The sequence below is a fragment of the Oryzias melastigma genome, linkage group LG7, assembly GCF_002922805.2.
Source record: "Oryzias melastigma strain HK-1 linkage group LG7, ASM292280v2, whole genome shotgun sequence".
NCBI lineage: Eukaryota > Metazoa > Chordata > Actinopteri > Beloniformes > Adrianichthyidae > Oryzias > Oryzias melastigma.
Window position 1 is genome coordinate 13178724 of NC_050518.1, and position 20548 is coordinate 13199271.

Sequence of the window (20548 nt, forward strand, 5' to 3'; positions counted from 1 at the left end):
CAGGGAGTTGCAAAACATTGGTGAGGGAAATGAACATTGTTACATTTGCAGCATTAAGTAATCATGACTTCTGATGAGGGGATGTCAGGATTTGACCTCATTCTGTATTCATGTCATTCTACAAGTAAGTCTCAGTTATTCTGGACCCAGAGTTAAACAATTTATGACTAAAAGGGGCAGAACTGAGATATGTTGATTGAAATGTAATTGAGCAAAAGGGAAAGGCTTGAAAATGTGATTTTAAGGAGGATTTAGCACTTCCCAGAGAGAGACAAGCTAACTAACAAGACTTAACATTGTAGCAGTTAGTGGTAATTGCTTCTAAGGTGCTTTCAAATCAGATTCACATTTGACAGAAACTAGATATATCCACTTTCATTTTTATTAGCCCAAGTTGAAGGGTCACAACACAAATCGATTAGATCAAGCTAATGATAATAACCCCTGCAGTTCCTCATATTTCCTGAAAGCATTTTATTACCTCTCAGTATGTTTTATGCTTTTCTGGCTCGTGTTAAGGCCTGCGTTCACCCTCAGTCTGATTCTTGGAAACAATTTCTCTGATAGAGGTAAAATAGAGTAACTTACCATGAAGCAGATGATTAAAGGTTAAGGATACGTGTCTCAAAAAGAATTGAAGGGGGAAATAGGGGATCGTATCTTTAAAACTGAATTACATTGATTAAAAAATCAATAATCTCAATTTACAATGAATGATTTTTGATAATAAGTCATTCTTTTTTTTTAAACGTAATTATTTTTTTTAATTATTGATGTCGACTCTTTATTACTCCTAAAGTTAGACAACTTTTATTCAACAAGACTATTCAAACTGTGTTAAAATATAAGTAATTTTCAATTTGAAATGTCCAACATGTTATGGGTGATTGCACAAACCAAATGTCCTCCTTTAAAAATATGAATCAAACTTTTTCAATGCTTTTTTTTAAGTGCTTATCTCAAAAGTCTCCATACTTCTCTGTTGAGAAAAATGGTTTAGCCTTGTAGACACTTTGTCATATTACATCAGTGTAACTGTCTTGGTGCCCTTAAAGAAGCCAGTCATTGTGAATAACAGAGAAATTCCAGAGGCCAGACCACATCCCTGTCCCTGCACAGTGTCAGCACTTACTGACTGATGTAGCCTCTTCCTGCTGGATTAAAAGGCCTTTGTTAGGGAAATCCCCTGAACCTCTGGACTCAGACACTCCCTGCATTAGATCAGGGCTTTATTTAGCTTGCCGTCGCAGGTGCTGTGGGGAGGCCTGTATCGTTGTTTTGGTTTCTGCAATTTATTGTGCTTGAATCTCTGCTGACCGCACACTGACGAGAGTGTTTTTAGAAGAATGTTTTTGCTCAACTGCCTCCTCTGCTGATCCGCTTTCACCCCCCTCCTCCTCCCCTTCAGATGCAGCCTTGCATCCTTGCTCACCATCGCCCTCCATGGTAAACTCGAGTACTACACCAGCATCATGAAAGACTTGCTGGTGGATCTGATTGATGCTTCAGCTTCCAAGAACCCCAAACTGATGCTGCGCCGCACCGAGTCTGTGGTGGAGAAAATGCTCACCAACTGGATGTCCATCTGCATGTACAGCTACCTCAAGGTGAGGATGGACAGCAAGACTGAGGAAAGATGACAAACAAGTCAAGTTCTGACTCGACGTTTGTGTTTGATTCCCCAGGAAACAGTGGGTGAGCCTTTTTTCCTGCTGCTTTGTGCAATCAAGCAGCAGATCAACAAAGGCTCCATAGACGCCATCACTGGAAAGGCTCGCTACACTCTGAATGAGGAGTGGCTACTCCGTGAGAACATTGAGGCTAAGCCACAGGTTGGATGCTTCACACTTTCTTCTCACCCTTTCGATGTGAAAAGTGCTCGTTCGGATGAAGCGGCTGATGGAAAGTTGGCAAAATTCAAAAAAGCGCTCACAGTTTTTCACACTTTCCTCTGTTTGTCTCTGCAGAACATCAACGTGTCATTCCAGGGCTGCGGCATGGACTCGCTGTCAGTCAGGGTCATGAATACTGACACAATCTGTCAGGTTAAGGAAAAAATCATTGAAGCCTTTTATAAAAATCTGCCTTTCTCCCAGTGGCCTCGAGCGGAGGATGTGGACCTGGGTGAGAGCACATTTTCCCTGATTATTTTCATCCTCTCCCCTCCCCAACCCTCCAAGATATAGTAATCTCCTTTGCAAAAGGTCAATTTTTCTCATGAAGCCCAACTAACCTGAGGCTGCAATATAACAAATGACAGAATGCATTGAAGAGGGTGTACAGTCATAATCACAAAGAGTTATTGCTTTCAGAGGCTGTGGAGCCTGCAGAGCTGATTTGATTAATGACTTTGAGAATATTTCCACAGGTCATGACACAGCGTTAGAGCACGGAGCCGTCTGTCTCACTCCTTCTTTTTTTAGGCACGAAATTGTCCGACACCTCTTTCATTTTTTATCTGTTTTTCTGTTCCCAGAGTGGTTTGACTCTGGCAGCAACAGTAAGCTACTACAGGACCTGGACAACACATCGGTGATGGAGGACGGTCGAAAGAAGCTCAACACAGTCTTCCATTATCAGGTGTGTGTTTATGTGTGACCACCTGGGTCGGGGGTATTACATGAGCAACAGCAGGGGTTTGCAGGATGACAGCTGTGTAAATGGTGTCACCGCTTGTCTGTGGATTGCTGCTCTTGTACAAGTCATTTGTAGCTGCAACTGAAGAAACTTTTTATATAAAATGTGATTTGTCTGTTGGATTTTTTAATCTAAATGCTGAAAAAATATTTTAGATCTGTGAAAAGTTCAACATTTAGTAGTTAGTTTCATTTAAATTAGTAAGTTCACCCACGAAATTTAGAGGATCTATTTGTATTCCTTAACTGTTAAAGTCCTTCCACAGAGGTCAGAGGTCATGCATTTACTGAGTTTCCTCCCAATCTGGGATTGCTTGTATTAATCTGTTATGTGTAACAATGTGTCATTCATAAACCATTCTCTATAGTGAAACTCAAAAATTCAGTTATAAAACAACAAATGAAATATTACAATCAGGTAAAGGGGGTTTATTAACGAGAGAACTCAAAGGCGCATTTTGGTAATACGCCTCATTATAAGAAAAAAAAAGAAGTAACAGAATCTGGACGAAACATACTTTAATGTTGATTGAAAATAAATGTTTTTAAAACAGAGCATTTTGGAGGTTCTGCTTGCACTTTTGGAGAGTCAAAACTGTGGCTTTTGTTCTTATTTTAGAGCCAATTGCACCAATGGGTTGATGTCCATAAAGGCAAAATGCAAACTTAGAGAAATGCTGCATTCATGTGGTCTTTGAATTACCGGAAAAATGCCACATGAATGTAAGGAAAACAACAAATGTTCCGACACAGCATGAACAAAGACCAATGGATCCCTAGTGCATCGTCTATGGGGACACTGCAGAATTACAGGAGAAATAAAACATTATTAAGGATTATTATTATAATTATTTTACTTTGGCGACCAGATTTCATAGTAAGATGGACTGCATATGGCCCCTGGCCCCTAGTTTGCCCATCTCTGATTTAAAGTATATGAATATAAGCCAAAATAATTCAAAATCCAAAGCTGTATTTGAGTACTTCCAAATTGCTGAAAATGACAAATTGCAACAACTTTGTAAAGATTTTTAATTTCTTTTAACATTAAAGACAAACTTTTTATTTTTTTATTAATCAGTTTGAGAAAGAATGACAACAGGGCATGTTTTTATTTTTATCTAATAGGGACTACAACCTAAAAAAGTACAAGATCAAAATTAGATTCAGGACTTTGGTCATAATGTGAATCACTGCTGCCGTCTTGTGCAGACATGAACTTAGAAAGCATATTTTTGAAGAACCCTCAGTTTACTTATGTTTTTTCCAAATTGAACTTGTACTTTTCTGGGTTGTCGTGTTTTTTTTAAGCAATTTTAAAAGTAATTGAAAGTTGTTAAAATATCATAACATTTGGAGTTAATTTAATTAAAAAACAACACTTTCTTTTAAAAGTGCTCATTAACATCATCATTTACTACTTTGATATGATTCAAATGAGACATTTTTACTTTAAATGACTTTAAACAGCTATCTGTTTTAGGAAGTTTTTTTCAAAAAGCAAACTTTGCATGAAAGACTAAGATTAAATGGAAATTGTATTTTGTCTTAAGAACTCATTGTGACATCAGTGTAACAAAAAATGCAGAACAGAAAGGTGTTACAGTATGTGGTCCACTTGGTTTGTGGTATATCCCACATAATATTCCCTTTAAGAAAAAAATTGATCTCATATAATAAAACTTTAAGTAACTGGAAATATCTAAAATAGATGAGTTTCTTGTTAAGAAAGTGTGTCTATACTGATTTATGAATCAGTAAACAAACATGCGATGACTTGTGACCTCTGTTACCTTTACTTGTTAAGTGGTCTGTTAAGTTTTAGCAGAGCCAAAGGGATCGAGCTGCAAAGGCAATGAGCTGGAGCATGTACTAACAGTCTTGGTTCACTGGTGAGGCTGTTCAATCCATTTCACTGAGTCCTGACTTTAATGAGTCCAGCCAGGCCTCTACCACCGCTCGAGATGCACTCAAAACTAACACACACGCACAGACGCAAACACTTGCACCTCTGAGCACCAAATCCCCCCGAGGACATGCTTAATGATGCTGCTCTGTTGCACCCCGGCTAACCCTTGACCCCATGCCCTCTGGCCTCCCTTCGTCTTTTCTATCCTTCATCCTCCTCCTTTCCCTTCACAGGTCCCAGAGGGAGCTTCGCTGGCCATGAGCATGAAAGACAAGAAAGAGAACACCCTGGAGAGAGGTATGCCACCTTCAAAACATGCCCACACCCTCATGCTTCGTCACACACTTGTGTGCTCACTGCACCCACTCAGTTGCAAGAGGTGACACACGCTTAGCCGATCACGAGAACATGATCGTTAGTGTAAACACACATGAGACCACGCACCTTCCTGTCTCCAAATGTCGCGCCGGATATGTAAACAAAATCGCAGCTAATAAATCACAACCCCTATGCTAATGGCTCTACGTGAGCCTTGTCGTATGTCTGCTGCTTTTAAGTGTCAAGCTATTGTTTCGCATCAGCACCAAATTAAAAGCCATTCTTGCCTGTTGACAGATGAGTTTGCACGCGTCCTCTAATGGGATGGTGCATTTGTTGACAAGGGTCAACCTCACACAATCAGCCAGAACCAGAACTTAGCTCTTCTCCGGCTCTGTCCATCAAAGCCTCCTCTTCCATTCATACTGGGCCAGCAAAAAGCCTGTGTGTGCCAAACTTGGCTCCTGCTTCAAAGCATCAAGGGGGTGTCCTGAGCATGTAGCGCTCCCTGGCTAATATGAAACAGCGTCCTGCCTGCCTGTGATCAGTGTGGAGGGTCTGGACTGCGGCCCGTTGGGCAGGAGCATCTCAAGCGGAGCATGCAGTAATGAGAACACACTCCATTCGGAGGGCGTTTGAGAGCACGCATTCCCGCCTTTGTTTTAGCAGCAATATTTTAAGATACTTCTCTATGAGCCAGCGCATGTGCTCTTGTTTGAATCTGCATTTGTCCTTGTCCTCGTATCTGTTCATGCATTTGTATGAGTGAGTTTAGATCTATATATAAACTGGCTAGCTTTAAAAGGGTTTGTTTTCCAGCTTTAGCCAGGTATTACCATCTCATTACAGCAGCTCCACGAGCAGTTACAGAGTCCGTGTCTGTCTCTCCTAATCTCTCGCTTTTCTCCCTCCTTTCACTCGTAATCTGGCTCTTTCATTCACTCAGACAGCTCCCCTCCCTTCAGGCCCACAGTCCGCCCTAATCACACTCTCCTTTTGCACTCTATCTCCCCTTCTCTCCTGTCAATCTTTCTTTTTTCTCTCTCACTGGTGTATGTCTCTCTCCTCTGTGCTCCCTCCTCCTGTCTCCTCTCATTCTCTCATGCTCCATAGTTTCATCTTAATGTGTCTTATTTTCTCTCTCTCTTTTTAGTCAAAGATCTGGATACAGAAAAGTATGTTCATTTGGTGAGTATCTCTTTAAGGGTCATTCAGAATGTTGTCACACTTAAAGTTTACCAGCACAGCTTTTCTTGTTTGCCAGCGTTAGTCAGCCCAGAGCGGGGCTGGCGACAGGGAGCGGGGAGGGTGAGCTGAGGTGAAAAAGAAAGCTGCTGAGAGGACATGAAGGCACTAATGCTGCTTAAGCTCTTTCATAAACGTCAGCTAAGATATGGGCCCTTTGACTTTGGAATAATGAGTTCCTCAGAATACAATTTGCCGGGTGAATAGTTAGTTTTACAGGACAGTTCTGGAGCAGAGTCGATGGAATTTGCTTCCTTCTTTTCATCATCTTTATTAGTCAGAGACGTGATCCTTTTCTTGACAACCACAGAAATCCCAGAGAAATTCCCCACTCACATCCACTAAGTCTGTTTGTTATTCTGTGCCTTAAATTAACCCAAAGTTTAATCCTAAAAATTCAGACTTTTTGGTTAGCTCAAGTTCAATGCTTTAATAGTGTGTGAGTAACTTTGACCCTATTGTTTTACAGGTCCTACCTCATGATGAGCTCTTTGAAAACAGTAAAGGCCACAGGCATAGCCATCGTAAAAAAGTACTGCCAGAAATCTACCTGACGCGCCTGCTGTCCACAAAGGTAACCAGAAAGGAGTCATGTCATACCCATATATAAATATATGATCATATATTACCTTTTTCGCACTAAAGAACAAATTATTTATGAAATATGAATTATTTCTGTGGGTTTTTTCCTACCCTAAAGTAAGACGCCTTAATCTATGAGGCTCCGCCTGCCGCTCCGCCCAGTTCCTGATGTCATCCTAGAGCTGGCCTCTGCATCGTGTCTGCACGTCTGCCACGAAAACAAACATCCAAACTTTTGCAAACATCAATGTGCATATTGTATATCTGACTTTAGTAGCCCCCGTTCTCATGATGGAGCATTTATATAAAGAAGATTCAGCTTAAAATTGGGTTTCTGAGTATTTCTTCATTTAAATCGTCGTGAATCAGGAGTAGGCATAAATGCAGTTTAAAAAGCTTGTAATTGTTAAATAGAAGCCACAAGCTCCCTGCTCTGGCTCCATTTCGACACATCCACTTGCAGACGACTAGATCCATGCACGTCTTAATTTTCCTCGTCCATGCTCAAAACTACAGATGGATAGCTCCAATGTCACTTGCCATTTTTGTTGCACCACTAATGTTAGATTGGGGTTATGAGGTTCTGTAAGCTTACGGGAGATTGCATAAAGAAGGGGTTGATGGGAAGTGAGCAGGCAAGAAGTCAACAGTCTCACTCACAATTCAGAGACGAATTTTTGATTAACTACTGCCACTATGCAGAAACTGTGTCCTAGAAAACGACACAGTTTTTTAACTTTGGCTAAAAATGACATAATTATACCTAAAAGACACTGGGAACGCTTAGATTAAAAGATATGTAGAGTGAGACTTTAACTTAACTTCTGCCTCATGTTTTCATAGCATCTAAGACCTCAAGAGACACATATACAGTTTCCACACCATGTGAGACTGTGTTTCTTCAGACTCGGTCTACTCTTTTCCTCCACAGGGAACTCTGCAGAAGTTCTTAGATGACCTCTTCCAGGCCATCCTCAGCATCCCTCCGGACTGCCCCCCTCTGGCTGTCAAATACTTCTTTGACTTCCTCGAGGAGCAAGCTGACAAACGGGGCATCACAGACCCAGACACCCTGCACATCTGGAAAACCAATAGGTAGTCGGCTAAATGCAGTGATTGAAGCCCGTCTTTGTTCTGCCTGGCTGTGATGGGGCAGGTATTTGAGAGGCTTATCTGTTTCTCTTGATGCAGCTTACCTCTGCGTTTCTGGGTGAACATCTTGAAGAACCCGCAGTTTGTGTTTGACATCGATAAGACAGATCACATGGACGCTTGCCTATCTGTCATCGCTCAGGCTTTCATCGACGCTTGCTCTATTTCTGACCTGCAACTCGGCAAGGTGAGCCTGTCACTTTCTCCTATACGCTTTCAAATGTTTAAGACACATCTTGTGAACTAGTCAAAGATGTGCTTCTGTTAAGCTTCACTTTTAACCGTCTTGAACTTTTCCGTCTGGAATAAAGATGCTAAGCAACAAAAACGAGGTTCTTCATAAACAGATTAACATTTGAGCAACAGAAGTAAATTGTTGATGATTTAGTGGAATCCTGGATTTCTGGCTGGTATTCATGGGAACATATCCATAAGGTCAAACCCACATGAGGAGCAGGATTATTCGATGAAAAGGAGATTAGATGAAATGGCACTGTTTCTTGTAGCATGCCAAACCATGACTGCATCTCACGCTGTGATTGGTGCGTCAGTGATAAGAAGAAGTTAAGGCCAATGGCTTGAAACAAAGTCCTGTTTCATGCCCTCATTGAATAGTTTGACAGGAAGCCAAGTTCTCAGGTTGTTGTGTAGATTCTGTTGTTCCTTGCAGTTTCTTATTAGCTTTAACAGTCTTAAATCACATTTGTGTTATCTGTGTGTTTATTCCTTAGATCATACAGGTTCTGAATTTGTTTTTTTGTGACACTTTTTGCTGACAAACATCCATTCTTATTCATTCTGAGGACTAAAAGAGGCACTATTGTGTGTATTTGTGTGTGTGGGAGTGAGGGTTGAATGTAAAGGAGATTATTTGTTAATATTCTAAAGGATGGAAACATCACTGACTGACTCATTCTATTCCCTAAATTTTAAACCCATGAATGCATCACTCTGCGCGCACACACCTCTTGAATCCTTTTGTGAATCCTCATCACCTCCATCTACCTCTCCTTGTGTTATTTCAGCAATGTCAGCCCAACCAAGGTCACAAGTGTCACCGTTGTCCCTCTGTGCTTCTTTTGTGTGTGGATGTGTGGTGGGTGTATATTTGTCCACCTCTCTGCCTGTTTTTTTTCTTTTTTTTGTAGTCAGTGTTCTTCTCACTGCTCACAAATCTGTCTCATCCTTCAGACACAGTGACCCTGAGCACGCTCTGTTTCCTGTCTCGCTGTAACTGGTTTCCTCCCTGAAGGGAGCTGCGGACTCATCAAATAATGCTCCTTTTTCTATGGGAGAGGCTCTGATTTATATACCTCATTTCTGTGGCAGCTCCGCAGCAGTTATTTGCACATTTACATGCAGGGAGAAAATTTCATATCCATAAAAACCCATGAAATTTTCGGTGACAAGACGGGTGAGCCTGCAACTCCTTAATTGTCAAGTCACATCTGGCTGTGCATGTCCGATGTGTCACCAGGTTCAAGGATTTGGCAGCACTTCTTCCTGTAGTTCAAGGAGAGTGGGCTGTGTGTGTCTGTGCAATAGCTACAGGTTACAACACTGAAGGGGACAAGTTTGGGATTAGCAGCAGCTCAGCAGGGGTCAAGGGGGTTGGAAGTTAAGCATTGCTGGTGATTTTTACAGAAACCATCTTTTCTGGCAAGATAGAGAGCATTGAGGTTTGGAGGGGGGGCACAGGGGGGTTTGCAGGCAGATGGGTGAGCTGCAGGAAGTGACCTTGTGGACAGGAAGAGAGAAGGTTCCTCACTGGAAGGAGCAGCCGTGGCTTCGGACTTTCAGTTCCTCAGCGAAATTAACACGCACAATGGGTGACACAAATAACTGGTGACACATAGAAATGTGAAGGTGCGTCGTAAGCACCTTCAACTATGCTGAAAGCTGTGGCTGCCAGCCACTTTTACGCCCTTTGTATCCCTGCCCTACTTTCTCCTTTTTCCCTTCTCACTCCCACTAACGCCACATCCTCCCCCCTCGACACGCACACGCAAAGCTCAGTAGCCACCACTGAAGCCCGAATATGCCCACAGCCTTTTAGCCCCACTGCTTTTCTTCCTGCTTGAATGAACACTAGTGTGAGAAGCTGAACTGACTGTGAGGGGAGAGATGTTTAGACTGGAATGTTCTCTGGCTGACTCCTGCTGATGTTATGTAGGAAGGAAACAGTTCCCTCCCACCATTGTTTTACTTTATGCCCATTAAGATCACAAGCAACCAACATCTTGTCTAAATGAACTGGACCACATCAGGAAAAAGCTAGTAGATCAGAAATAGAAGAAGTCTTTAATGACTTCAGTGGTGAAGGATAACCTGAAATAAGTAACTGTGCTGATAAAAATATTTTCTTAAAAAGACATGATGTATTCAGACTGGACACATTTGATTCGCTTGAAGTGAAACAAAAGTTTGTTTCCCCTGATAATCCGGAACAAAGTTTCAGTCTGAATACACACAAGTAACTGGTCCGGGTCCTGGTCCACTCTCTGACCCATCTTTTGAAGTGGTCTCGGTTCATTTCCAATCTTACTAAACTTCAGTTTGCTCAGTCTAAATACGATCCACTCCGAGAGCGAAATAACTGGACCAAAATGGCCACCATAGCCGATTATTAGCGGACAGACGTGGAGCAGCGATAAAACTCATTGAAATGTGGTCTGATGAATGCAGGCTCATTAAAACAACTTTTAATGTGATACACATTGCTTCTCACTCTGTTTTAACATTGATCTAAATGTCGTAAACATTTGTCAGTTTTCCTTGTATCTGTAGTGTCTCCAGTAACCACCTTGCAGCATGCCTCCACCATAGTTGCAGTAAAAAGTACAGAACCTGGCCTTCATACAGAAGTTTAAAATTGACCAGCAAAAATAAAAAGTTTGAATAAGTGAACTATCCTGACAAGCATTTGTAAAGTGCAGCACCTCCATCTTTCTCTATTTGTGCCTCCATAACTATTGGCCAACGACTGAAGAGTTCTTTAGCCACGACGCATGGTTTTGTTCACAAGGTTTGGTCCAGAAATCTCCCGTAGATCCCAGTCTGAATTCAAAAGCAAGGGTTTAGGACTCAATTCGGAACAAATTAAGCGGACTCAGTTTTTTTCCAGTCCATTAATTTTAAGCCCCCACATTCGGTTCTGAATTGTAAGCAGAGAAGAACCTAGAAGAACCAAATGTTGCAGTTCCTTAAAAGACCACCGGGGGCTGGTTTCAGAATGGTAAATAGTGTATACTTATATCATGGATAGGCAACTCCCGGCCTCAAGGGCTCCATTCCTGCATGTTTACAAAGTGTTGTACAGCCACAGCCAGCCTAACACTGCCATCAACCTGGAGTAATGTGGGGTTCAATGTCTTGCTCAAGAATACTTTGATGAATGGGTACGGAGGGCAGGAAATCAAACCTGCAATCTTCCGATTAGAGGTCAACCACTCTACCTCTGCGCATGGGATGCCCCCATTTTTGAAGCAATTATTTACTGACTCCTGATTTGAAAAAAAAATCATATCACAAAGGATATCATTGTCAACCTGGCATCAAAACTTTTGCAATTAATATTTTCCTGTTTCCTACTCATGACAATGGAGGGGTTCTTATTTAACTGATGGTTGGATTTCAATAGAGCTGAAATTTCTTGATTATCTGAGGCGTGATTTTTGATTTTCAGGTGGGTGAACTCAACTAAACCCTCATTTACTGTTTCCCACCCGCTTTTGTAACCTTGTTAAGTAGAGCAGAGCAAATTCCAATCAATACCCCGCTCACAGTTACATGTTTGGAACATATTGGAAAACATCAGAGATTAAAGATCTCAACACAGTCTTAGAAAAATATTAGTATATATATATATATATATATATATATATATATATATATATATATATATATATATATATTCCACCATTCTGTTTCCATTTCATTTGGCTCGTGTTTATGGATCCTTCCACGGGCGAACAGTGTGAAATGTTTCAAACCCAGCAGCAGCTTTGATGAATTCAACTGGCATTTTGTTCTTTGACTCTTCTTTTTCCAGGATTCTCCTACCAACAAGCTACTGTATGCCAAGGAAATCCCTGAGTACAAGAAGAGAGTGCAGTGCTACTATCAACAGATCCAGGATATGCCTCCTCTCAGTGAACAGGAGATGAACGCTCACCTGGCAGAAGAGTCAAGAGTGGGTGATCCAGCTCTGTTAAACCTTCTAGTTCTTCTTTTGAAAACTGAGCTAACATTTGAACATCTTCTTACAGAAGTACCGAAATGAGTTTAACACCAACCTGGCCTTGACAGAAATCTACAATTATGCCAAGAGATACAGAAACCAGGTGAGATTTTCTTACATTACCTCCGCGTTTTTGCTATCTCAGATGTAAATCTGATAAGTTTGAATGTTCAGGCGGGTCCTTCTTGGCAGCCACAACACCTTCGCTGAGCCCTACCTGCTGTATTGCATTTCACAGATGGTCACAAGAGCGTGACGCATCAGTGTAGCAGATCAAAGCCACACTGAAAGATGTAATATACTGTAGACAGCCTGGCAACCTGTCACTTCATGACCTGATTAAATACATGCATGAAAAATCAGCTTTTCTTTTGTTAAGAAGGAAAACAATCTGATGGGGCCTATTATCCAGAAAGCAGCCGCCATTGAGCGTGTTCAGTCATCTCTGTCGGGCCCACAGTTACCTTTCACTTTAAGCAAACAGCATGCTGTTTACCATCTCGTCATCCAACACCCGTATCTGATTTGTGATATTATTCAGTTGCTGTTTGGTATCTCCCTTGTTTTGCCTTGAACCGGCTCTCTTGGAGCTCCCGCTGTCCTCCCCCATGCTTCTTCGCCGCTATGAGTATTCTCCAGAGAGGCTTAGTCAGTGATGACTGTTCCTTAATGGAGCTCCCCCATGATATTACAGTTTAGCTGCTTTCCCCTGTCATGCTACTGTACCGACGTGGGCCAGGGACTTAGACTCTGATTCACAGAGCCATGTGAATAGCCTCTGATTGCCTATTCTCTCACCCCTGCCTCAGTTTGCTCTGCCTGGTAGCACACTGCTGCTAAGAGCCCATAAATCCCACTGACACGGTGACAACTATCGGGCATGAAAAACAGAGCAGATGTGGGCTTTGTAAATATGTGAAGAGCTGAAGCTTTTGTGGCGTGGAGGCAAGACGAGGGAAGAGGCTGAAGCACTTCACGTGCTTCTTCTGTGGCTCTCTCTTTCTCTTGTTAAACCGTCTTATGTCCAGGCAGGTGGCTGATTTCCTCCCTCTTTCTCCTCAGACAGATAGATGGATGCATGAACGCTTGACGGCTGTTCAAAGTCATCTTTGTCGTGTTTTTCTCTTCTATCTCCCCTCCCCGGTCAGGTGGCGAACGCTCTGGAGGCTAACCCCACCGCACGTCGCACTCAGCTGCACCACAAGTTCGAGCAGGTCATCGCTCTCATGGAGGACAACATCTATGAGTGCTGCAGCGAAGCTTGACCCCTGTCAAAGTCTTCTTCCTTTTTCTCGTTCTGCCAGCTGCCTTCCTCCCACACGCGTAGTTTCTTGGGAATGAAAGGAGATATTGTTCGCGACCGCCTTTCCCACAGACTGTTAATAAGGTGACCAGTGGAGGAGTGACGGACTTCAACCTGCCTCTCTTGTGTCGCGTGACACAGATAGAATTCAACTCCGGCTGCGCTATTCTTTAGAAGGAATGTGGAGGAGCTTTTTCTCGGATGTCTTCACAATAAACGGGACCTATACAGTAAGCCCTGGTGGCAATCTTAACGCACTGAGCCCTTTTCTGGAGGGAATGAGCCAATGATGCACTGTACTGTAATATAATGTCAATAGCAATATTTATAGATGTGTTATAATGCTCTCAAGTGGCCTGTTGTTCAGGATGAGTAGGACCTGGCAGACTCCTTCCATCTCCCAAAACCTGCAATGTTCTCAGGTGTGGTCGATGAAGACGAGCGACTGACTCCCTCTGGTGCTTCGAGCGTTACGTCCCAGTGTGCTTTGCAGGTTGATGAAGGGTTGAGGAGGAGCAGGGAGAATAAAAAACAAGGACTGGGAATTCTGAAATGAGATGTTTTTTGATGTAGTTCACTGGGAAGAGCTGCATCAGTGTAGAAGTGTTAATCAGTGTGCTTGTGAACAAATGAATTTAAATGTTGGAATCGATTTAAAGAGGGAAAATTTACATTAAAGAAAAAAGTGAGCTCAATATAACCTGAGGAGAAACTATAAATTGTGATGCCAAAAACATTTGTTTGTGAAATAAAATGACAGTATTTAGGGTTTTAAAGTGTTTCTAAGTGGTGACAGCTTTTTTATGACCTGACCTCTCATTCCAGGAGTCCACAAACTGCAGAATCGGGACATTTTTAGGGCATTCTCGTGAGAACTTTCACTATAAAAGGGAAAAGTCATGCAGACGTACACTTTTTTATGCAAGATACAAAACAGTCTTTATTCTACAAAGTACAGTTCTCTGATTATTTTTTAACAAATATTAACACTTTAGCATCTACTTCTTTACTATCAAACACATACAGACTCATCCAAGAGTCGCTTTCATAACATTCCAGGCAAAAAGAGGACTAAACATCTCAGCTGTGTGACTACAAGGCCTCCAAGGAAAGAATTACCTGTAGTAATGAAAAATCAGCTAAAGCCTAGATGTTCATAAAACTACGAAAAGCGCTCGTTTGTAGGTATGTAGCTGCAACAACTGCTTAAACAGTGGCTGATGGGGGCGAAATGAGATAATGAGCTTAGACGAAATAGATTTTCAGCTATTATGTGACTTCATGGAAAGTGGGGGAGCTTGGAAGGTGTTCAGTTGGACGATCATCCGGACCGTAACCCTTAAAATAAACTCGATGAGACCAGCTGAACACTTTCCATGATTAAATGGACTGGAAATGCAAATGCTGGCTCCTCGCTGAGTTGGTCCCGCCGTCGTTGCAGTTGTGCCAACTGCAGCGAGGACAATTTGAGAGGTAAGTCAAGAGGATTGGCCCGTGGAAGGCATTGGCTGCCTGGCGGCGGTGGGTCCCCGGGCGGGAGGGGGGACAGATGGAGCTGATGGAAGAGAAGCGAGGGGTCAAGCAGGAGCCACCTGGCTGGAAGAGACAGATGAAGTCTGGGTTTTGGAGACAGTGGCGACATCGTCCTCCCCAAAAGGATTTTTTCCACAGCACACTGTGGTGATCATGCAGTTTCTGAACTGGAGGTTAGTAGGGGAGGGGGAGGGGAGGAAAAGTCAGAGTAAGGAGATTTTTACGGTTTGTCATGTGATTAACATTTTATTCATCTCACATGAGTGATGCTAATACAACCCTCCAATAAATCTCCTTTGACACTGTTAGACGTGTTTGTACTCGCCAAAGCAATAAAAAGATCACATGAGGAGGAAATGTGGTGGAACCGGCAGACAAACCTCAAATATTTGACATGTGACACAGACCCCATCCCTCGAAGTAGCAGTTCTTTTTATGATAAACATATAAATCATTTTCAATGTGGATTTGGAATATTTATGTAAAAAATATGAGTTTCATCCCAACAAACCAAACTACAGTAGCTCAAATTGAAGCTCTGGTGACATTTTGAGGACATTTTTCCCACATACCTGTCTGTTGAGGAGAATGTAGATGACTGGGTTGTACAGAGCGGCGCTTTTTGCAAAAAAGGCAGGAGCTGTCATGAACACCGGTCCAAACTCTGTGCCCTGATTGGCGAAAATGTACCACGCCACGGTCGCATAGGGAACCCAGCACACCAGGAAGGAGATCACCATGACTATGACCATGCGGGTCACCTCCCTCTCTGCTCTCTGGGTGGTTTCAGACTCCTGCTGCAGCGCCGCGGCCTGAACACAGACACAGTTATTACCTGTTAACAAGGCAGCGTGGAGAACAAAACATTAGTTATTCTGAAAAGTTTTACGTAATGGTGTAATATTAGCTTTAAAGCTATTAATGCATTTTTATGTCCAAGTTTTTGGTGAAAGATTTGGTGAGGTGAAAATGTATTAGGGCCAATTATTCAATTTGCATTTTGAACCCTTTTAACCCATTGGGGCCTGAATTTATTTCCAGCTTTGAATAATAATCACTTTGGAATTTCAATTCCAAATCAAATCAATGGAATCAATTTGGAAGCCGAAGTTGTTTGATGCATATTTGCATCAATAGGCATCAATGGGCGAATGGCATTAATTGCAAATTACCGGTAACTATTTTATAAACATTTGTGCAATGGGATACTTTCTCATTTCTTAAAACATCTAACTATATTTGTACCAAAAAAAAAATTCATTTTAGAACCAGAAATCTCAACATTCATTTTTTGTTCACATTAAATTTAACATATTATTCATGATTAAATGCTCGCGGTATGATTTTTTTATTTTTCATTTTATTTATTTATTTTTTTACAGGAACCAGGCAGAAACTTAAATGCATTTGATCCACGAGCCAGACTTTGGACATGCATGGTTTATATGGAAACTCAAAACTAACCAATAACACAGATTAGACCAGTTTATAGATAAAATCTAATATTTAGATGTAATATTCTAAACTGTATCTGTTTTTTCTAATCTGTTAAAACTTAATGAACTTTTTTACATTTTCCCACCATTAAAACTTTAGATTTTGTAAATTTAGCACAAACAGGAAGTCTGTTTATAACAGTTTTTTACGGTGACACAGTTGTAATAAACATGCATTTGTGGGATGAGCAGCATCTGCCAGCTAAGAATGAAGGTTTCACCCACAAAGAGTTTGCCAACATTTTTTTTTCTGCCAATGCCAGACAGCTTGGCAGATTATATTCCTCTTGCTTTTGACTCGTTCAGAGCTTCTAGCATCAAACCGGTTCCCTGTAATGGGTAGGCCTGTAAGGATAACACCTCAAAAAGGCAGAACCATTAGTAGTCTTCAACAGATTTGCAGTGAAAGTTTGCAGAACGATACGGCCGGCAGCTCTTTGCCCAAACAATCCAGAACAGACTGCACATACCGATCAGTGCTGCAGGAGGCCTGCCCTTCACCCTCAGCACTGTTTGTGCTGGTATCAGCAGCACATGCACTGGAGTCTGAACATGTGGAGGACCGTTATGCTCCTGCATGGTAATTAGGACTTTATTAAATTAATGATTCTTCAAATATTAGCCATCCAGTCCACCAAAAGAGACTTCATGGAATACATGGATTTGTTCTCCCAGAAATGCATGTCCTTTACAAACGTGGAACCACTTAACAGGCTTTTACCAAAAAAAGCTATTACCAAAACATCTACTTTGCACCTTTTCTTTATTTTATGCTATTAGTTTCCATATCTTAAACTGAATGGAAGTTTTAAATTTATTATTGCTCATTTAACTTTAAATAACTAACAGTATATACATAAAAACTGTATTGACCACTCGTAGTATCTAACAGACTAAGGAGAAATACACAGGTCCATTTCTTCTGGAAGTCTGTTTGTGTTGTGCACCTCTCACTGTGTACTCAGACAGTTTGCTTGAGAGGAGGTGGAGTACATTAAACCCTCTTATTTTTTATGGTCTAAAAATATACTGCACCAAAGGTAGGAAAAAGCCTAAAGTTTAGGAGCAGAACTCACCAGAAATGTTATTAAAGCTTTGAAAGAAGATCAGAGTATTTTGTTCATGTCTTCTCAGTTTGAGATAAAAATCTTGACTTCAACCATGTTTTAGTAAGAAGAACTGGTCATACATCCTTTTTGTATTTTTCCATATAATTAACAAGGACACAAGGATGACACAGTAAGCAGGCAGATTGCCCTTTGGCCAGAAGACCTGTGTCTAAGCTGCCATGTTGGCAATGAGCTGCTCTCCTGAAGTGTCCTTGAACCACTAAATCCCTCACATCTCACGCGACTCTGTGATGCTCTCGCTCCTTAAAAGGAGAAGAGAGAAACCAGATTTTTTTTTCCTGCAAGGGTAAACAATATATCACAACCTTATTGTTAATACTGCATTGACAGAGGTGTTCCTACCGCTCGCACGGTGCAGAGCAGGCGACTGTAGCAGAAGAAGATGATGAAGAGTGGGATACAGAAGTGGAGGACGAACATATAGATGACAAATGAGGTGTTGTTGATCTCAGGCTTGGGAGTATAGTAGTCAATCCCACAGGAACACTGCATTCCCTCTGGGATGTACCTGCATCCACACATAACAGTTGCTTAAAAAATGTCATCAACAAGATTGCACACAATGGTTGATGTTATCTTTTCATTTTACATGAGTGGTGATGCAATAAAAATAAGAAGTAAAAAGGAAAAAAAGATCACTGTAGGGTCACTATGGTTTCAATTCACTCTACTCTTAAAATGCCAACTTATGCTACAAAGAAAAACAGCAAGAAACATCAAACCAAAGCGTATTAATCAGATTATTTCAATTTAATCCAAAGAATTCAGGTTTATTCAGTCCAGATTTTAATAATTGACAATATGAATGAAAAAAATGGGCTGTAACGACTCATTTTAATAATTGTTTGATTCACTTCTTAATTTGTTGCTACTGATACTGAAACTATTTATTTTATATTTTAACTTTGTTTTTTTTATCTTACTATTATTTATTTTATTATGGAAAGGACTTTGAGTTGCTTTGTAGCAGGAAACATGCTTTAAAAATAAAGTTTAATTTGAATTTAATATGATTCAGAGTCAATATAGTCTCATTTTAAATGATCCAATTTGATCCAATTCAATGACCTAAAATGTATCCAGAACATCTTTAGCCAAAATCTCAACCAGTGTGACTCAGAGATAAATAAATACCTGGTACTGAGCAGTGTGGGTGAAGTTTTCCAGATTTCATTTTTTTTTTTTGCAAGATAATTGTAATTGTAAACAAATATGTGTACAAACAAACAAGTTAACAAGTCCATTCACATTTTAGTTTCCTGAAGTACTGTTGTTTTTCCACATCAGATTAATAAAAATGGAACATTATCAGAACATTACCTAAACCATACTGTATGGTCACATGTCTACATTATTAGAAGTTTTCACATTTTACTGTTGGGATGCCTTGAACTTTTTTTTGCTGTCATCACATGTGTGTTGTCTGCTCTGATGTCATTTGGTCGTTTTTATGTTATAGAGACAGCGGATAATAAATCCACCCTGTCTCGAACTAAATGCCGTTTTCCCTGCTTAATACAATCATTTATGTTCATTTTGAAAGGATTTATCATGGTCTGTGTCGATTAACAACTTGCCTCAGACAGATCTGGTTGAATCATAAAAATATAATTGATTAAATCAATTAATTGTAATACCCACTATAAAAAACAGAGTAAAATCATTGAGTTTTTGTGCAACTGGTATAATGAGCAAAAACCATCTGCATCATACTATACCGGGACCATCCGAACAGAGGGGGGGCAGCACAGGTCAGGGCCATGACCCAGGAGAACGCCAGCCCAGCGATGGCGTGTTTTTCCTCGAAGCGGAAGTTGGTCATTGGCTTACACACCACAACGTAACGCTCAATTGCCAAAACCACCAGAGACCAGAGCGCGATCTCTCCTGAGACACAACAGAGCAGCAGTTAGATTCAAGCAGCTCGTTTGCATTATCTTTCCTTTGGCATCAAACACTTTTTCTACTAAAAGTAGCATCTTTGATCTAAAAAACCACGTCTCTTACCTCCCAGAGTGGCAAAGAAGCCCTCAACGTTGCAGCCGGTGACGCCCAAGATGAAGTATCCGTGCAGGGCTGTGTAGAGAGTGACGGTGAATCCTCCCACTATCATAAAAAGGTCAGCCACCGCCAGGTTGAGCAGAACATAGTTCAGTGGGTTTCTCAGCTTCTTGTGCTTGACAGTGACATGGAGGGTGAGGAAGTTAATGGGAAAGGCGGTGATGATGAGGAACAGCATATATGCAGCTAGAAGCGAGTATTTCCAGGGCTCCGCCAGATAGTACTGAGGATACTCAAACGGGCTTCGCACCAACCCAGTCCTATTAGACATGGGGACATAGAAGTCAGGTCCCTCAGTGCCATTCATGTCTGCTGATGCCTTTTCGTCTTCAAAAAGCCGTTTGAAAGAGTCTGTGCCTCTTAGAATCTGGTTCTGTGTGGGGAGCCGAGTGGTGCAGCTGAGGTGGAAATGAGAGAGAAAGGATGGAGGGATGAGTCCTTTGGAAATGAGAGGTTCTCCGAAGCCCCATGAGGAGGTGCAGCACCTTTTAATAGGCCAGCCGGATTAGGGGCATGGATGAAGCAGAAGTGTTAGCAGAGATGGAATTAAGACGGACCGAGACACCTCGCGCACATTAACAAACAGGCGTGCACGCAAAGCACGGCGCAGGAGAGAAAACTCCTGGAGGAAAAATATACGGCATGGAAAAGACGGTTCAAAGTGGAAGAACGTAACGACGGCTAAATATATACCCCATCATTACTGTCATGTGGAGCAGGAGATAGGAGGAGGAGGCGAGGCAAAGAAATGTTTATGATTTCAGTCCTTCAGTATGGACAGCTTGCAAATGAAATTTCAAAACAATCCAACTTATTTGCATCTGTGAAAGATTAATCCCTAACCACTGCACGGAGCAGAGCTCCACTCACACCATCAAGTGTAATTAGACTCAGTGAGATGTGCGACTCATAACTGGCACTCCGCCTTCGGCTCTTACACAAA

At 41.5% G+C, this 20548-nt stretch overlaps 2 protein-coding genes across 2 annotated transcripts in view; one reads left to right on the top strand and one right to left on the bottom strand.

Annotated features, from left to right (window-relative positions):
• The window catches only part of plxnd1 (plexin D1), a 74362-nt gene extending 60191 nt beyond the window's left edge, over positions 1-14171 (top strand). The window contains exons 25-36 of the mRNA XM_024293277.2: positions 1409-1607; positions 1686-1832; positions 1968-2124; positions 2477-2580; positions 4779-4842; positions 6017-6051; positions 6578-6682; positions 7622-7785; positions 7882-8029; positions 11894-12034; positions 12111-12185; positions 13231-14171. Coding sequence (XP_024149045.1) covers positions 1409-1607; positions 1686-1832; positions 1968-2124; positions 2477-2580; positions 4779-4842; positions 6017-6051; positions 6578-6682; positions 7622-7785; positions 7882-8029; positions 11894-12034; positions 12111-12185; positions 13231-13347 — 1456 coding nt within the window. The 3' untranslated portion in view covers positions 13348-14171. The remainder of the gene's footprint in view (positions 1-1408; positions 1608-1685; positions 1833-1967; positions 2125-2476; positions 2581-4778; positions 4843-6016; positions 6052-6577; positions 6683-7621; positions 7786-7881; positions 8030-11893; positions 12035-12110; positions 12186-13230) is intronic.
• A 133-nt stretch (positions 14172-14304) lies between these two features.
• On the bottom strand, positions 14305-20440 carry LOC112158826 (rhodopsin). The gene is made up of 5 exons (XM_024292420.2): positions 19552-20440; positions 19263-19431; positions 17887-18052; positions 15491-15730; positions 14305-15085 (listed from the first exon to the last, which is right to left on the bottom strand). The coding sequence occupies exons 1-5, from the start codon at positions 19910-19912 to the stop codon at positions 14963-14965; spliced, it is 1059 nt and encodes a 352-aa protein (XP_024148188.1). The 5' UTR covers positions 19913-20440; the 3' UTR covers positions 14305-14962.
• Between the last annotated feature and the right edge of the window lie 108 nt (positions 20441-20548).

Coding starts and splice junctions, on each gene's coding strand:
- LOC112158826 (XM_024292420.2), bottom strand. CDS start 19,912: ATGAATGGCACTGAGGGACCTGACTTCTATGTCCCCATGTCTAATAGG. Junction 18,053..19,262: donor CCTCTGTTCGGATGGTCCCG/GTATAGTATGAT, acceptor GTGTGGATGCAG/GTACATCCCAGAGGGAATGC. Junction 15,731..17,886: donor TGCTCTGCACCGTGCGAGCG/GTAGGAACACCT, acceptor GTCTGTGTTCAG/GCCGCGGCGCTGCAGCAGGA.